Raw genomic sequence first — 17,764 nt, 5'->3', positions numbered from 1 at the left:
TTATAATGTCAAGAGTAAATTTACTACCGTGTTCCTTGCATTTTCGGGCATTAACATCTATCTTCATGAGAAGAAAGTCAACTTTGATTGGGAGGAGGCAGAGCGAGAGACTTGACCGAGGAGGGAGGAAGAAGCGGCTGCATGTTCCGGGAAGCAGGTCCTTTTCATACTCTTTAGCCGGTCACGCTTAATTAATTATCAGCCTTGTGGGTTGGGTTGTAAATTTAAAGAGGGCAGAGTACTGTGATTAAATTACATACTTAGCCCCCAACAAAATCTACATATCATCCTCCTGTCTCGATCTTATATTTATATTTTTATATATCTTGATTGTATTTTCAACGATGGACCTATAAATACTTATAACAATGTTCATGTCCGAGGGCAGGCAAATAAATTTTATAAACACACATAAAATTAAATTTTATAAATACACATAAAATTAAATTGAGACACCATCTCCAGCTTCGATGGGAATTTCGATCTTTAATTTCCGGATATTGAATTAAACTACACACGATACGAGATGAGATTGAGAGAAGGAATTAACTGATGATGCCGAAGGTGGTAGTAGATAAGAAGAAGAGGAAAATGACAGTTGACGATAACGTTAAGCAGGAAGGATGTTATATTCAGTGAATTTGTTCAAAAACCCAAATATTACTTTTATTTATTTGTGGGTAATTTATCTTCAATTGCCTACAAAATAAAAAACATTTATGTTGTGGAAAAGTTTACTAGATAAAGGTACAGCACTATAATCTTATTTTTCAGATACATCTAATATCTTGATCTTTTATATAATACATCTATTACTCTAATCTTATTTTTTTAGTAAATTCGACACCCTCATCTTATTTTTAGTGCGACATTCTAAAAAATAACATGATGGATGCAACTAAAAAAATAACATCAGGTGCTATATATATATTGGGAAAATAGGATCAAAATAATAAATACACCATATAAAAAATCAAAATGCTAGTTTTACCTAAAAAAATAACATGGGAATGCTGGTTGTGCCCTTACCATTAAACATTATCGCAGGAGGTTTTTCAGCAATTTTTTAAAAGCAACTATATGATGTTTAAATTTTTTTTTTTTTCATTTTTTAGGTATCAAGCTTATGTGGCTGCTAATCTGGCCAGCACGTGCTAAACAGTCACGTTGCGTTGGTAGGTAATGACGTGGCCAACCTAACTTTCCTAAATCTTAAATCCCAACCAGTGAAACCTTGTGTTTGTCCACATCCACAACGTGCAGATTCACCCTGCGCACGTCCCTCTAGTATTAACTAACAAAACAATCATCCAAATATTTCCCTCACGAGCAAACCCAAAAAACAACAAAGCAAAGACACCAGGTCTCGGGGAAAAGTTAACTACTCCTCCGATCCTTAATATAAGGCCCATTTGACTAATTTGATTAGATTAAGGAAGTTAGGTAAGTTAGTTAATTATGAGAAATGTGATATGTTTTTCCTAAAACACCATGATCATCTTTCTTAATACATTTCTCCCTCTTCTACTTGATTATGGTTTAGGGAATATCTATAGGGGTAATTTAGAGAAAATTGATAAATATGAGAAATGGGTCTTATATTTAGGACAAAAAATAACTCAACAATTAGGTCCTATATTAAGGACCGGAGGAGTATAATTTATTTCTGATACCACACTAGATTATTTCTATTTTAAAAAATAAAACCGATCTAGTATGTAAATTGTAAACCTACAGGCAATGTCTTATAAACTATTTATCTAATGTTTTCATATTTTGCTGCTCCCACTGCCTCAATTATTCTCAGTTTCATTTAACCGACACAACTTTCTATATTATGCTTTCATATTTTGTGTACTTCTATATTTGCTTCGGTTTCAATTTTAATTTATCTTTTTAATGCTCGGTGAACGGTTTTTTTTATCAATTAATCAAACACATACGCGCGCGCGTATATAAAGCGCGCAGGGCACGCGAACGACGCCTTGGGGAATTCTGGTTTATTTTCTCATTTAATAATTACACGAAAATGCGCCTCTCAGAGAGTTGAAACTAGGCTGTTAATCTACACATACATAACTGAAAAAAAATATTATCTTGGCCAGGATAAAAAATTATTTCGATTAACTTTTAATATTTATTATCTCAAGTTCCCTAATTATACATGGTTTTTTTTCATATAACTTATAGTTAAATCATAATATTTTAAAAGTAGAAGCAACTTGTTGTAAGTATAGTTTAAATAAAATAAAATAACCAATACATGTTCTTACAAAAATTCCATAAAATTTAAATTTGAACTAGTATTGAACTAATCCATAGTCATGCCCAAAATTAGGGGCATATATTATAACTCTTTAAAAAATTTTAAGATACTGAATGCAATTAAAATTATTAATAAAATTCTAAAAAATTATATAATTTCCCAAAATCACGAACAATTACCCATGCGGGGCCATGCAGCATTTTTTTATAGGAGCTGTTAAATTAAAAAAAATTATAAGATTTTCAATTTGCCAAATGCCTCTTTAACTTCCCATTATTCCCATTTAGCTAATCATCACTGCCCTTTTGCGGATTTTATGGAGGCCACCAAATAAAAAAAAAAAGGTCAGTTTTCTCATGAATTTATTCTAGATATTTTAAATTCAAAATTTGAATTGATTTTATCTTAAATATTTTAAATTTGAAATTATGGATTATTTCAAAACTTATATAGATATATTTTAGATTTGAGATTGTTTCAAAATATTTTGTTTGGATATAAAAAGTCGTTCGTCTTTCTATCTATTTTCAAGACTGTAATTTCTTTTCTTTTTTGTTTAAAAGGCTATAGTACTAGCTTTTGTTTTTATAATTATATTCTAATGATTAATTTTGCTATAATTTTTATCAAATTAACTCTCTGTAATATAAATTAAAGGCCTGTTGTATGCATTTTACAGGTATATAGTCTCATAGAAGCTTCTGTTCTTATTGTAAGTTTTAAATAATTAATTTATAGATAACGAACTGTTCGTTAAAATTAAGTAAAAACAAACAAATAAATAAAGATAAAATAAAAAATATATTAAATATTAAGAAAAATATCAAAGTATAGCTTATAAAGTGTATCATATCCTTTTCTAATTTGGAAGCATATACATAAGATTGGAGGAAGTATTATTTATAAAATGTTACCGTACTATAATAAAACCAATACAAATACTCATTATATTTATAAGTCACTTCTAACATATTTTACATATTCTAATAAAAACTTTAAACTTCATTAACTCTTATTTAAAATTCAACAACTTTTTAAATTTATTCCTATTTAATATATAATATAACTCATGAAAATAAAATCAATATACATTCATATGAAAATTTTCTTTTTTCTCTGTATTATAAACAGGACGAGATGAATACTTATTACTTACTTTTGCTGGTAAAAAACCAACTACTCCTTCTAGTCCTTATTACAAGGGTTATTCAAAAGAAAATTCTGGTCCCGATTACAAGGGTCAACAGGGTCATTAATGAGTTTTTCCTACCTGACTCTTGGTTACAAATTATTATTACTCATGTAAATAATTTTTTGCTAACTTCTTGAAATTTGTTACAAGAATAGGTTTGAAAAATTTTATACTTTTTAGAAGACATCTGTCATTTTTTTGGTCTCTCTGAATTAGTTTTATAACAAAAATCAGGAGTATTACTTATTTTATGTTTTTCGTGACTCTGATTACTTATTAGGTTTCGTAATTATTCTACTAGTAGTTTAGTACGCTGGCAAATGCCTGTGGTAACTGGGGTCGTTCGTCTTGTTCTCTGCGCAAAAACGAGGAGCAGAGGCCGCGTCTTACAAACTAGGCAGAGCTCCGCACTTGGAAACGCTATCTCTTTGCCGCCAACTGTGACTTCTCAACGTTCAAGTTTTGCTTTCCGTTATTGACTCACCCTCTCCGACGATGAGTTTTGGCGCCACTTTCCTCCCGCCATTTCCTGTTCCCCACAAGCATTTTTCCCTTCCAATTAAGGTGCCTTTTTTTTCTTTCAATCCGTTCTCCTCTGGCAAATCATGGGATGTTTACCATCCTAATATCAAAAGACGTACAGAATCTTGGATTATTAGGCAATGGAGATGCCTTTGTGCTGTGGTTTAACTGAAGTATAGTTCTTGCCCACAAGCTGTTTGTCTTTTTGTCAATTCGACTACTGGCATTTTTCTGTTGACCTATGACTGCAACTAGCTCCATAAGCGGTACTTGAATTTGCATACGCGTTATTATTAACCCCCCCCCCAAAAAAAAAAAAACCTATCCACGGCCTACCAATCTTTATTTGATAACACAATGGTTGAGAAAACAGTTGAGTTTTTCATCTCTTTTGCTCTCTAGAGGAACGAATGCCCCAAAACTGCCTTATTAGTCTAGTGGAGTCCCATAGAATCTTATGTTTTGTAAGGAATGATTTAAAGCGAGGCATAACAGTTTCTCTTTGGTTGATCATCTGATTTTTTTTTCTCCAATTCCGATTCTCAAAGGATAATGTCTATGGTGCATATGAATTTTCAGTAGTCTGTGGAGGAACTCAAAATTCGATATCGTGATCGAATTGTCTGGTCATCCGCATATTTCTGGACACCAAAGGCTTATATTACAATATAAGAGGGCTTCATGCTAAAAAGTATTAATCTTATTTGTTTGCTTACGCATGCAAATCTGTAACTGAACTTAGGATTCCAGGGCTACCTTCCACTGATTTCGTAATATATTTCATTTACTATTTATATAATTTATAGTTATGTGCTAATATCAAAATTTGTTTACTCGTCAGGGAAACAAAACAGAGATACTAATTTCAAGTTATGAAGATCGTTTTCTGGTGAGTGCTGATGGGAACAGGCATTTTGCACGCTTCTATGAGTACAATTCTAACTTTTGACTATGTGTCAGGTTATTGCTACTCAAATAGGAACCATGGGGACAATACTGCATGCTAGGTTAGTTCGAGTCTTGTGCAATATCACTGCCTTAAATTATTTCTTGGATATGCTTTTTAGGTCCCAAAAACTATTTCTTTGAAAATAGACTAATTCTTAGTCAATTTTCAAGTGATTGAACATTGCAAATCTATCATGCTCCTCTATCATCACCAGTTTTATATTAATAAATGCACCTTACGGTTTTTCATTGAACTTGTGAACTTAAATAGGTTTTCAAAGTTTTATATCAAAGTAAATCTTTATCCTAAAAAATTGAAACAATCAACTTTATGGACGATATGTTGTTATAGAATTTTATAACCACACCCATGCATACTATGATTCGGCAATTGAAAATGGTAAAGCCTAAGAAAATGAATTGCACACCAGGACCATGCATCTGGTTTCGGGTAATTGCATTAGCAGTGTCTGCCTGGCTTGTAAGATAGCTTCTAGAAACACAAAATGCGTTCAAGTATGGTGGTTTTGACGACCAACAGAGCTGCAAAGTCCATGGTCTTTGAAGCAAAATATTGGCATAAAAGTGAAGTTTTCATTGGATTATAGACTTATAGGGGAATTGAAGTTTTGTGCATCTTGAAAAATGGGAAGAATGTTTGATGCTCTGGTAGTGATACTTTTAGGAGAGGAAAATTAAATTAATGCTTTAGTAATCCACTTTTTCCCTCGTCCATCTTGGATTCCTAGAGCCATTGTAGGCTTCCAGAAAGCATTCTTCTGGAAGAAATGAATGTTCACGCATTTTTTTCCCTCTACCAGAAGGGAACAAGGATGTCGATTAATCCAACATTCAACGTGTCGGTCATTTTTGGCAAACGGGATGAGGTAAGCCAACCTATGAAATTATTTTTCTTCTCTCTATCTGAAGGTTGTACTTGATCTTCTCAAATTGCTGTGATGCAGCAAATGCTAGAGGCGTGTGCGCGTCAGCTAATTGAACACATGAGGTCGGTATGCTTCTTTGACAAGAGAAACTATTTTATTACACATCATCCCGACTTTTGGGCGTTCAACATCATAATTGTGACTTGAATATATTTTAAGAATCTATGACCTTATCTATACATGATGCCAACCCCAGTTTCAAGATTGAAACGAGTTTCATTTTATTAGATTGAATTCCTACGTCTTTTCCTTTGGTCTTTGCACTCGTGGTATTTGACATCTCATTGCCTTGACTGATTTCCTAGAATTACAGTATTCGCAATTCAATTCTTGTTTTGCAGTTCCTCTGGCTCCTCTAAGCCATTAGTGCTCTCTCTTGGTCTTAAAGACCATTCTACGGTACTTTTCACTGCCGCATGCGTCATTTTTTAAACAGAAATATGCAGCGACACTCATCTTCCACTTTTATGCAGGAAACGCTGAAGGCTATTGTTTCTGCTGTGATTGACAATCGCCTCTGGTAATTAGTTGCTGCTCCACTGTCAAATTTCGCCATCTGGTCTCCCTTCCAGCCAACGGGCCTGACCTTCGATATTTAAATACGCCTACCAGACTGTTTCGATACAAGTATACAAAATACGTTTATAATTTACCTGGCCACTCTTCGATTTTCAGTTGTTGCTTGTAATTACTGAGCGAACATTTTCTGTTTTGATTTCTAAATTTTGCTAATCTCGCTTGGAGTTAACATAGAGGAATACTATTCCTTTCTAAATCATCATAAATGAAAAAAGGAACATTACTCCGAAAGTGTTTTTGGATTAAGTTATCTCAGAAGTGTCAAAATGAAACAATAGTGCCTTTACCGTCAAAAAATTGATGATCAATAAACTTATTAAGGTTATAGTATATATTTTGTTTTTTAACTTTGCACAAAATTTCAATTTGATTTCTTAACTTTAAAAAGCATACATTTAATCTTTTAATCTTAAAATTATTAGGTTTCAATGATGATTTTTTATAATAATCATGGATTTTTTAAAAATTAAACTTAATATGTTAGCATTTGAAAATGTTTTATCAATAGTTAAGATTTTAATATCATCATTTTTAAAAAAAAATAGATTTAAAGGATTAAAAGTATACTTTTTGAAACTAAGGGATAAATTAAAATTTTGTACAAAGTTAGCTTCAGGACAATATTGAATTGAATTAAAAAAGAAAAAACAAAACTTTCGGAACATCTCTTCGAACCAAACCTTTTGAGGTAGATTTACGCTTTTACGGATTATCATTCAACTCATATACTGCGAAAACTATTTCCAAGAAGAATTATACTGAGAGCTCAAATTCATAAATTGTTATTAAGAAGATCCTCGAATTATTATTATCAATTATTAAAAGTGCCATAACAGCTCCGTTCACCCGAAGAAGGTGCATGTGGAGGCGACTCCATTAGCCCCCGCTTTAATCAGTGCGAGATAAAAAGAGGGTATTTTATTTATTGCTTGGAGAGAAATCGAGAGGAACTTGGAGGAGAAGCGTGTTTTAATTACATTATCAGGTCAATAAATTACATTTTACACAAGCGACTCGATATATTATCAGAAAATAACAAAATTGGTGTCCGCATTAACACAGTTTATACATGGTACACTAAAATACAAGAGCGAAGTGCCCCCCCACCCGTCCTTGGACAAAGTCGCAGTCCGTCGGGCTATGTTGCAAGTAAAAAAAGGTCGTCGGTGATGGTCTATCGAGTCAACAAGAAGGCTCATCAGCTTTCTCTGCACTCTTCAACTCTGTTAGCCATAGAGCTCAACTGCTTCTCTAACTGCAAATATAACAAAAGGTGAGATACGCCGAAAGATGCCCAACCATATTCCGAAGCTGCCGAAAGGTGCAAGAAATATTCCATTGTATCAGTACTAGTGCAAACCATACAGAAGGTGAACCCTAAAAGAGCTCCACAAGAATTGCCATCCCACAGTCGTCTCTCTCTCTCAAATGCATGGCAGCTTTAATAGTCACGAGGCTTTTTGCTCAGATTACGAACTCTAATGCACAGTGCCTATTTGGATTTCCACCCCTACAGAAGGCCAAAAATGCTCTTCGCTGAAAATAGCCTCGTATTTCTTTATTTTATTTCAGTGCCTTAAGCTTGCATGTGCTTCTTTTGGGGAAAAAATTAAACAAAGTTTGCGTTGAAAATGCCTTGCAACCAAATCTCTAAGGAAACACTCAGAAGAAGAAGAAGCTCTATGCAATCCTTTTACTCCTAAGCAAGATTAAACTATAAAGGAATCTAGAGTGAATAAACTTGAGAGGAAAAAAATATATCCTCTTCTCCTGCAACCTCACCAAGCAAAATCTTGGTATTCATCAACAACTATAAAACCAGGCGAAAGGAGTTAGAATATAATTAAAAGGTCAGGACGAGACATGCTCATTTAATGATGCATTGCTGAATCCCAGGGCTGCCTTAGCAAAGTTACAATGAAACCTAAGCCTACTCAATGGAAGTAAGGGGAAAAAGATGGGGGGAACCAGAGCGAATAGGTAGTTCATATCTCTATTAGTATGATTAAGATTGGCATGATAACAAGAATAGCATCTAGAGCCATCCATACAGAAATGTGAGAATAATGGGAAACTACTAAAATTGATTTCTTACCTGGGCATTCTTCATTTTCTGTCTTTGCACTTCCTCAACAAGACTCCCAATGCTGAGATAAGAGTTAATAATCAGATTCACTTAAAATTTAGTAAAAGGATTGAGAATTAACCGTATAAAAAGTATTGAATCAAAAAGTTATTTTAGGGAGCATTTGATGAGTGGGCATCTTAATCTTGCAATTACTTAAGCATTAAGAAATCTGGAGTACGTGAGACATGTGACAAATTCAAGGTCCTTGGGTTTTTTATGCTGATCATCATAGAACCTTGTGTGTGTCTATATATAAATCTCACAGTCATGCACGTGTGTGTGTGGTGTGTGTGTATTTTGTACATAGGTTTCAAAGTAATTGAGAAATTAGGACATCCGCCCATCAAAGTCCACCCAACATAAATCAATATACCTTTGCTGTAATTGAATCACCTGCGCATGCAGCTCCCTCTCCCTATTTGTTGCAGGTGGTGCCTGGAGTTTGCACACATAGGAGTTGAGGTCAATTGACAGAAGAGCATGCAAACAACTAAAATCAGAATATTTGCTAAAACTCCCTCCACACCTAACCCCCCCACCCTTTTCCCGATCAAAATAGTAAAATTACTTCGGTGTTATCCTTACAAGGCCAAGTCCATAATGAGTTCCACAACAGAATAATCAAGGAGCTCCAATTACAGGATCTCCAGTGCACTGATTATGTTCTCATTAGAATGGTTGGGTGCTGGCGCGATTAAACAGACAAAACCTTTACTTTCAGGAAGTAAATAAATAAACTTTCTATGATTCAATTACAGGATTTCCAATGAATTATGTTCTCATTAGAAAGCTTGAGTGCTTGAGGATGTCTTCAAATGCTTGATATAATTCTATCATATAATAGAGCAAAAATAACAATAAACCATCCAATCCAAGCAATGCTCTAACATATCCACAACGTTACACCATTATTCCGTAATTCAACATACAATAGGCACAGATTAAATGAATAAGACAAACATATCGAGGCAGTTTATAAGTTCAAAAGCATAAGCACAGTTATTTACCTGCAAAAGATCAACTATCCCTGCCTCTGCCGATTCAGTATTCTTGCCTGTACAAAGTGAAAAAATAAAATAACAATAAATCAAACAAATCATGATATCCACATATCATCTGGGGATAAAATACAAAGGTTAAAAGATTAAAGACATTACCACAAGATTGCTCCACATACTTTATTAATTTAATAATTTCTTCCTGTCAAAAAATTTATGTGAAATAAGATAAGGTTTATCCTAGCTATGGCACCCAGAAAAATGAAGACATGCAGCAGAAACATACCCTTTGCATGCTGTTCTGTTGCAAAATGAACTGCAGTGACGGAAGAATAGAAGCAACTGTAGAGTTCTGATTTGGTAGAGTGCAGTTTGAAGGACCCTGAATGAGTCAAAGAAATGGCAATGGTTACAAAGCCATTGCCTAAAACATAAATCACCTAAGTTCCATCCTTAGTATTTAATGAAGTCAAGCATCACAAAAGACCTAAATGAGAAATGGGCCAAAAGTGCACTTTGATGCGAAGGACCCCGAATGAGCAAAAGAAACAGCGATTGTTCCGAAGCTCTTCCCTAAAACATTAATCATCTAGTCCCATACTCATTATGTCTGATAGCAGACTTAATTGTTTGACTTATGAGAGCAAACTAGGTTATATTAATCCAACCTGCTTTCTTTCATCTTTCTTCTTTTTGCCAGAAAACCTGCTTTCTTATTGTATTAAGTCATCTTAAGTTGCGTGTGGGTTGTTGGTATTTAATTTCCTAAATTTCTTAGAAGTTGGTAACAATTATTTTGATGCCCCAGCCATAGGCACTGCTTTAAGAAAAACAGCAAAGCTTAGAAAAGCTTTCATCTAAGTAAAATTTTCCAATATCTCTCTATATGTCACAACTCGCAGATTGGTAATAATGATTCTAGGAACCACAACCCATGCATGACAGGACCATGAATACATATTATACCTCATGCATTTGGGCTTGAGAATAATGAACAAACCATTGTAAATGTATGTATGGCCTAAGAGCACAAGTACCTAAATTCATCATTGTTCAATACATTTTATGAAAATTTTACTCTTGGGTTATTAGAGACCTTCATATGTGAATTAGTGTTGAATTGCATCATGCCAAAGAAAGCAGGGATGATTGACAACGCAGTACACACCTTAGGGCTGAGATCTGCTGAAGTAACCTTAAACCGTCCTTTTCGCTGGATAACTGCTCCTTCTGACGCATCATCAGCTGCATAAAGACAAAAGAATAAAAACTTCAGGTAGCCATGCTTTGATGTGTTGATTTCTGAATTGACAAGTACGATTCTAGCTAGGTAGAAAAATCATGAACAAACCATATGATTGTAACCACAACCACGAGGGAGATAGACGTACCAGATGCAAGGTTACTGTTGGTGTCTCTCTTCTGACGATATAACAATGGACCACTATGATTCCGATCAGCATTATATCTTGTTTGCAAATAATCCCTTTTAAGATGCAGATAAAATGACAAATTAGCGCAGTAACATTGCATGAATATGCAACAACAGTAAAGTGGCACGCACAACTACGAGGTGATGAAATTATCTCAAGTCTCACCAATCTAAACGCATCAAGCTTTCAACAAAAAGATTAAATGTCCACAAATTCTCAGACATTATTTTAGCTTCTGAAGTCCTTTACAACCAAGAAAGGGGAAAATTTTGATTACCAGGCAAATACCAATAAACTACAGAAGTTCTAGTAAATAAGTTCAGGCAATGGGAGGTAAGTACTGTTGCAAACGAGAATGCAGTAAACTTCATAGACAAAGCTATGAAACTTACCTGTCCCCGTCAGTAACAACCTTCTTAGGAGAGAGAAAATTATCAGGTACCAAGGAACCACTCGAATACTTTTTATGCTCAGTCATAGCATTTTGTGGCACTGAACAAAGCCCAGAACTTCCATTCTCGTTTCTTCCATAATCATGGTCCAAATCCCTTGTACTTGTGTTATTTGCGTCATCCTCGCAAATGTCAAAACAACTTCTGCATGGTTCGCACATCAAAAAAATAAAAATGATTCCGAACAAAACTGTATCATCAAACTGATCATAATGTTCAACATATGATGTTCATTCTAGCTTATGGAACGGGAATAAAATTGTACTTTAGATACAAAATTTTACTTTCCATAGTTTTATTCGCGTTGCTATTCAGAGGTCTATCTTGTGTGCATCATACATCTTTTACCCATTGCTCTCTCTTTTTTTTTTTTTTTTTGGGGGGGGGGGATAAGAGGTTAAAAGGACATTGCAAGCCATAATTCATGATAACCAGTTCACAAGGCCTAACACAACATGGAGTTTTCTTACTCAGAAACAGCACTTTTCTGTTCACGTGGTTTGCAATTTAAGGTTTTATATCTCAACGTTCTCAAATGAAAATAAGTTTATGATTTGTTGTGCACTATATATTAAGCACAATAATACTTAAACGTGTCAGATTGGGACCAAAGCTTCCACATTAATGCACACAAGTAAAATAAAAAGAAAAAGGAAAATAGCGATACTTAAGTGCTTCAAGAGGTCTAGTTGGAAATGAAGCAAACGAACTCTCCAAATCCTGAAGATCACTGAACCCATCCTGAAATAACATGTAAAGCGAACTCCAATTCACGAATGAATCCATGCAAAAAGCATACTTCAGAGATAAGATTTAGACTTTACAGTTAAAAGATAACGGTTTCAAAATGATAAATATAATAATAGACTATTTTAGGACAATAATGTCACCTCCTTATCCAATGAGGGTTTAGCATCTGAATCGTTAGTTGTTACTGCCAACGACCCTCCTGCAGGAACCCCATTATCATCAGATTTGTTCTTTAGCTTCTTATCCATATCTGGCTCTTCTGCATTTGGCATGTCATCGTCTTGGATCTGGAGGCAATGCATGGCTGGTTACATCAATGATTAATTATAACGCCTAAATCTTCCTCCTAGTTTTAACCATTAAAATCAGACAGCAGGAAGTTGAAACTTACAAGAGCAGCTTGACTCTTTAAATCCTCAAGGTTGAAATTCCAGGCACTGATCCCTCGAATGTACTCTTTCTGCAGAAGTTTGAATGACAATATATTGGATTTTGAAAACATTTAAGTTGGAAGTTTACTACTCTTATTTGGCACACAAGATGCATATTCAACATGTAGCTGGATATTTATAAAAACTCATTTCAGCGGGGAAAACTCCTACAAGAGAAGGCAACTAGGGCTAAACAACCTGCACTGACAGTTCTTGGTCCCATTTGTACTTATCAAACAACAATTTTAAATGAATTCTGCTAAACAATTATTCATCTCTTCTAAGCTGCCCCATCCCTCTGCATATCCGACAAGGATGCTTCTCAAAGAAACGACGAGTAGAACACTAAAAGAGAGGCACAATCATAACCCTGTCCCTAACGGAGAAACAAACAGCCCAATCACTAGACAGAACAGTCACGAATCTTCATAGGATGAACATATCTGTTTCTCAAGTTAACCAAAAAGGCACAATCTGTAAAAGCATAATGCATTCACTTTTAAAAAGACGAGTGAGCTCAGAATATGGCAAACTAAAATCTAAAACTACAAAGAATACGTATACTACAAGTAAATTCAACAAACTTACCTGCGATAATTGTTCTTTATCCTCATAAAGAGCCTTATTCTGCACCAACAAATCAGCCTCTTTTGCCTGGAAAAGACAGGCAGGTCAGAGGAATTATGGTAAAAGAAATGCGCACCCAAAACAGAACACAAGAACTTGGAAATAAATAGCAAACCTTCAACATCCTAAAACGATCTCCTAGAGGTGCAAGGCCATCTAGAACAGTTCGAGTTAGGTATTCAAAGGAGCGTGCGTGTTTGAAGAAAGGATGTTTTAAAAGTTTTTCTGAAGTTGGCCGTTTCTTTGGGTCCTTCACTAAGCAGGTTCCTACCATCTCTTTGAATGACTGAATATAAAGGAAGATCAACTCTTGATTAAAAACAAAATACTTCGCAAATAAAAGAAGCTACAAAGAGTTTCACATTGAACATTGCAAACCTTAGAAAATCTCCTGTCTCTTTCATAATCAAGGCCTGGAGGAGCATTCTGTAACGTCATGAGCAAAACCTGCATGGCCAAAAAAAAAAAAAAAAACAGGGTAAGAGATCAAATCTAAGATCACTCAGGCAATAAGCTTATAAGTTCTACCAGTTCACACGTGCATATAAATAAAGAAGACAAGTATATTACTTTCATTGGTGGATACTTGGAAAATGGGGCATGACCATGAGCAAGTTCAAGTGCTGTTATACCAAATGACCAGATGTCTGCCCTGTTTACAGAGAAAATCGTTTTAAAAAAAGAGAGAGAGAGAGAATGAACATGCAAGCAATGAATATGTGGGGAGGATGAAAGATATTCACTTGAAGTCATATCCATGTAATTGTTGCATAACTTCAGGAGCCATCCTGTGAAAGATACACACAAGATTAAAAAATCTTAGACATGTGATGATAGCTGCGAGGTCAAATATGATATACTATAATGTAGGCGGCCCAAAGGGAAGCAAATAGTACCAGCAAGGAGTTCCAACAAAAGTATTTCTTGATCGCTGCCTATCTCCAGCATCAAACATACATGCTGACACCCCAAAGTCAGCTAATTTGACCGTGCCATCAGAATCAATCAAAATATTCCCAGCCTGCATATTGCTAGAAGTTCATAAGAGGGAAAACGAAAATACCAGAAGCACGAGATTTGCAGGACAGAGATGTTTATGCTTGTAAGAAGGTCACAAGAGCAGAAAACCGAGTACTTTACCTGCCTTCATAATTGATCACACAAAACTCCAATTAGTTATCTACGATTCTACACTACTATAAAGCAAACTCTAAGTAGGATATAAAATTTTTTAATACCGCAATCGTTTTCAACCCACCTATTTACTCAGGTTCATAACGAGTCTGCTATTTAATAAGAACATAAAATAATCCTCCAAATTATTTTTAAAAAAAAAAACTAAGGAAATGAAAATGCTCTTTGATTGAGAAATTTGGTTCTTCATGATACTCCATTTTTAATATCCAGTGGCTGTATATTTTAAAAGAAGAAGAGGCAGAGGAGGAGGAGGAGAAGTATTAGGCAGGATGCAGAGCAATACCTTTACATCTCTATGTATGTGACCATGAGCATGAAGATAGACAAGAGCTTTGAGAACCTCCCGCAATAAAGTAGCAATAACATGCTCTTCAAATCCCTCGGGGTAGTCAGATTTCATTATATGCAGGCAGGATCCCCCCGCCATGTAGGGCATCACAACCCAAAGGTTGTGTCCAGCAGTGAAAGAACAATATGCCCTTAAAACATTTGGATGATCAATCAAGCTCATTGTCTGTACCTCTCTCCTGATGCCATCCTGCATAATTTACAAGAATATTGCATTGCATTGAACGTAATCAGTGTCAAAGCAAAGGAATCTAAGAATATGCATGCACATAAATGCAGACACATCCAATTCAGCATCAAACAAGCAACTGATAATTGAAGTCATCCTTCTATACCTATCACTAGTAATGAAAAGAGCCTCTGAGTGTCAATTGGCTTATTGATAAAGTCATCATGTAGCATTTCAATAAGCCATCAAATCCTACCATCCTAGCATGCAGCAACATCATATAAGTGAATAGATAGCAAAAGCAAAATGTAAAAATAATATAGTGATTCTGAATACGTGGATCAATATTTAAAAAATGACATGAAATTTGAAAATAATCAAAAGAACTGGTGAAACTGAAAGGAGCCTCACAGATGAAGAACCTAGTCCCGGTTACTCTAGGAAAGAGTAATAAAAGACAACTTCATTACAAATAACAAATAAAAAGTTTAGACGTTAAGAGACCAAAAATAATCAGAAATACCCCTATTTAAAAAAAATGAAAAACAGGTAAAAATAATCACTCACAAGAAACCAGAAAAAAAAAAAAAAAAACAAGTATGTTGTATAAGAGATTAGCTGGCATACCAGGTCATTATTGCACTTTTCAAGATCGAGAACCTTGATGGCAACTATTTTGTTGAGTGGCACACAGAGTGCCCTGTACACAGTGGCACTAACGCCTTCACCAACTTCTTCATATAACTTGTAATCTTTCGCATTGAGAGGAAATCTTTTTTCTGATACATGCTCCATTTTTCTTCTTATACCATAACATCCAAACTCTCTCTACTTCTAGATGTTCCAGTTAACATGCAAAGCTTGCATACTGAAGAGGTAAGCATCAAATCAATGCGTTGTATATCCAAATTATGTGGCATTTCTTCGTTCTTTACACCATGCAAGAAAGTGCATCCAACAACTTATGAAGATTTTTTTCTTCCTTTTTTGTTATTTTCACCAGACAAAGTTTCCTATAGCCTCCAATATTAACGGAACCTCACACCTGCATGAAATAGTGATTAATATAAGTTAGTTCAATCGACCATACGTGCTTCCACTAATAGGATAACTTGGTATATTAAATTGAGCTGGCACAGCAAACCAAAGTATAAAATTAGCATGGCAAATGAACAGGCACGTGCGGAGGACATCAAATCAATCTTCAATATTGTCCGCAAACAGGAGAATGACAGAGACACTTGTCAAGAAATTTGATCAGTTGACGACATATACTAGAAATATAAGAGCAAGAAATGAGGAGAGAGATTCGCAATGGAATACAATGATGATTAGTATAGAAATGCCATGTGGTTTGAGAACAGTCACCTATGTTTTCTAAACCGAAATATAGAATTCCAAGCGAAATGTATCGATGAAGTGGGATATCAATTCCATCAGTAAACTGCAAGAATTAATAGAGTAAGGATCCACCAGCAAGAAACACATACTTTCCCCATCCAGCCTCCTTAAATCGAATTGGGCAATACCACCACTTCAACTATTGAAAGTGAAAACTAAAAAATTGAAACTACAGATTGATGCTAAAGAATACTGACCTAGGGTTTCGCCAGCGACAAATCTTCACTTGAACCAGAACTGAATCTGAATCGGTCAGGGAAAAACAATCCCCCCGACAAAATGATACCGATTCAGCTGGGGTTCAAATGTTCCAATTTTTCATAAACTACCCACTTGAGTTGAACTGTGAAGACTAAAGAAGACCATGACCGCCACGACGACCCGAAGATGATGGCTGTAGAGCTTCAGATGCTTTGAACACTCTCTCTCTCTCTTTAATAAATCTCTGTGATCGTCTTCCTGTACCAAACAGTCCAGAGTTGTAAGGCACTGAGATCGAATCTGCACCAGTTCTTATTTCCCTCTGAATGAAAGGATTCGGAGAGGAAAGAAGGACTAAGACCGAGGGGTGTGGGAGATAAAAGGGGAATTCCTTTCTAGCGTGAGAAAGAGCTATCGTCGTTGGGAATGGAAAAATAATTGGGGAAGGAAAATTATAATGAAGAGGAGAGGAGGGTGAGAGAGAGGGGAAGCAAAGCGTGATGCAGATGGGGAGTGGGTCCCGCCAAGAGATTTTCGCGAGTAGGTGAATATATCGGCGCGGGGGAGTCTCATGGATCATATCCCCGATTTCTCCCCTTTTACTTCGCATTGTCAGCTGCGCTGTTCTGCCCTCAATCTGAACCGTCAACTCCAATCACGTTGAAGACGCTCACGTCCTTGCCGTTTTGCTGCCCATGTTTTTTTTTTTTTCTCCAGAGCTTGTTTGGAGTTCATTCAAAACAAATTTTTTAACAAGTTTACATAAATCAAGATAAAATTATCCTCATATACTAACATTGTATTTCATAAATCATATTTAAAAAACTACTTACAAGTGAATCCAAACAAATCCTTAATCTTTTTTTCCTGCGGTTTGGAGTTTTTTCCCTCCCTCCTCAGTTTGGAGGCTTTTTTCTGGCCATCAAACTCTTTTTTCCTGGCCGCACCAACGAAGGAAAAAGGTTTGACAACTAATTTATGAGACTTTTAAATCTGAATTAATAAATTTGATATGAAGAAATTAAATTTGGTTTTAAATATAACGTTTCAATCCACTTTATTTATCAAATTTATAAGGTCTTCTCTAAAATATTTCTGCTGATTATCTATTGATTGTAAGAGTCTAAGAAATTCCTTGTATAAAAAAAAAAAAAAGAGTCTAAGGAATTCCACTA

The 17,764-nt window shown here is 35.2% G+C and overlaps 2 protein-coding genes across 4 annotated transcripts; one reads left to right on the top strand and one right to left on the bottom strand.

Annotated features, from left to right (window-relative positions):
* The first annotated feature begins 3,764 nt into the window (after nucleotides 1–3,764).
* Nucleotides 3,765–6,685, top strand: LOC114728457 (uncharacterized). Its single transcript, XM_028915368.1, has 7 exons — nucleotides 3,765–4,022; nucleotides 4,822–4,869; nucleotides 4,941–4,991; nucleotides 5,753–5,815; nucleotides 5,894–5,937; nucleotides 6,217–6,274; nucleotides 6,349–6,685. The coding sequence occupies exons 1-7, from the start codon at nucleotides 3,954–3,956 to the stop codon at nucleotides 6,397–6,399; spliced, it is 384 nt and encodes a 127-aa protein (XP_028771201.1). The 5' UTR covers nucleotides 3,765–3,953; the 3' UTR covers nucleotides 6,400–6,685.
* A 694-nt stretch (nucleotides 6,686–7,379) lies between these two features.
* LOC114728476 (serine/threonine-protein kinase BLUS1) lies at nucleotides 7,380–17,036 on the bottom strand. 3 transcript variants are annotated; one of them, XM_028915392.1, is made up of 22 exons: nucleotides 16,586–17,034; nucleotides 16,356–16,431; nucleotides 15,615–16,032; nucleotides 14,754–15,008; nucleotides 14,170–14,294; nucleotides 14,017–14,061; nucleotides 13,844–13,925; nucleotides 13,652–13,720; nucleotides 13,389–13,559; nucleotides 13,235–13,300; nucleotides 12,607–12,675; nucleotides 12,356–12,502; nucleotides 12,133–12,206; nucleotides 11,406–11,609; nucleotides 10,972–11,066; nucleotides 10,749–10,825; nucleotides 9,867–9,962; nucleotides 9,740–9,782; nucleotides 9,590–9,636; nucleotides 8,956–9,017; nucleotides 8,550–8,601; nucleotides 7,380–7,709 (listed from the first exon to the last, which is right to left on the bottom strand). In XM_028915392.1, exons 3-22 carry the CDS (start codon nucleotides 15,780–15,782, stop codon nucleotides 7,653–7,655), a joined length of 2,004 nt encoding a protein of 667 aa, XP_028771225.1. In that variant the 5' UTR covers nucleotides 15,783–16,032; nucleotides 16,356–16,431; nucleotides 16,586–17,034; the 3' UTR covers nucleotides 7,380–7,652. The 3 variants fall into 3 exon arrangements, with proteins under 3 accessions (XP_028771225.1, XP_028771224.1, XP_028771226.1); XM_028915391.1 differs by lacking the exon at nucleotides 16,356–16,431; XM_028915393.1 differs by lacking the exons at nucleotides 7,380–7,709; nucleotides 8,550–8,601; nucleotides 8,956–9,017; ... (1 more) ...; nucleotides 9,740–9,782; nucleotides 16,356–16,431 and having other exon boundaries at nucleotides 9,923–10,004; nucleotides 16,586–17,036.
* Between the last annotated feature and the right edge of the window lie 728 nt (nucleotides 17,037–17,764).

The sequence above is a fragment of the Neltuma alba genome, unplaced genomic scaffold (genome assembly GCF_004799145.2).
Source record: "Neltuma alba isolate B1F8T4 unplaced genomic scaffold, ASM479914v2 tig00012535_pilon, whole genome shotgun sequence".
Lineage (NCBI taxonomy): Eukaryota > Viridiplantae > Streptophyta > Magnoliopsida > Fabales > Fabaceae > Neltuma > Neltuma alba.
This window is presented reverse-complemented; position numbering and strand designations above follow the sequence as displayed.

Coding starts and splice junctions, on each gene's coding strand:
- LOC114728457 (XM_028915368.1), top strand. CDS start 3,954: ATGAGTTTTGGCGCCACTTTCCTCCCGCCATTTCCTGTTCCCCACAAG. Junction 4,870..4,940: donor GTTATGAAGATCGTTTTCTG/GTGAGTGCTGAT, acceptor ACTATGTGTCAG/GTTATTGCTACTCAAATAGG. Junction 6,275..6,348: donor GTCTTAAAGACCATTCTACG/GTACTTTTCACT, acceptor ACTTTTATGCAG/GAAACGCTGAAGGCTATTGT.
- LOC114728476 (XM_028915392.1), bottom strand. CDS start 15,782: ATGGAGCATGTATCAGAAAAAAGATTTCCTCTCAATGCGAAAGATTAC. Junction 14,295..14,753: donor ACATACATAGAGATGTAAAG/GTATTGCTCTGC, acceptor AGCAATATGCAG/GCTGGGAATATTTTGATTGA. Junction 13,301..13,388: donor ATCGTTTTAGGATGTTGAAG/GTTTGCTATTTA, acceptor TGTCTTTTCCAG/GCAAAAGAGGCTGATTTGTT.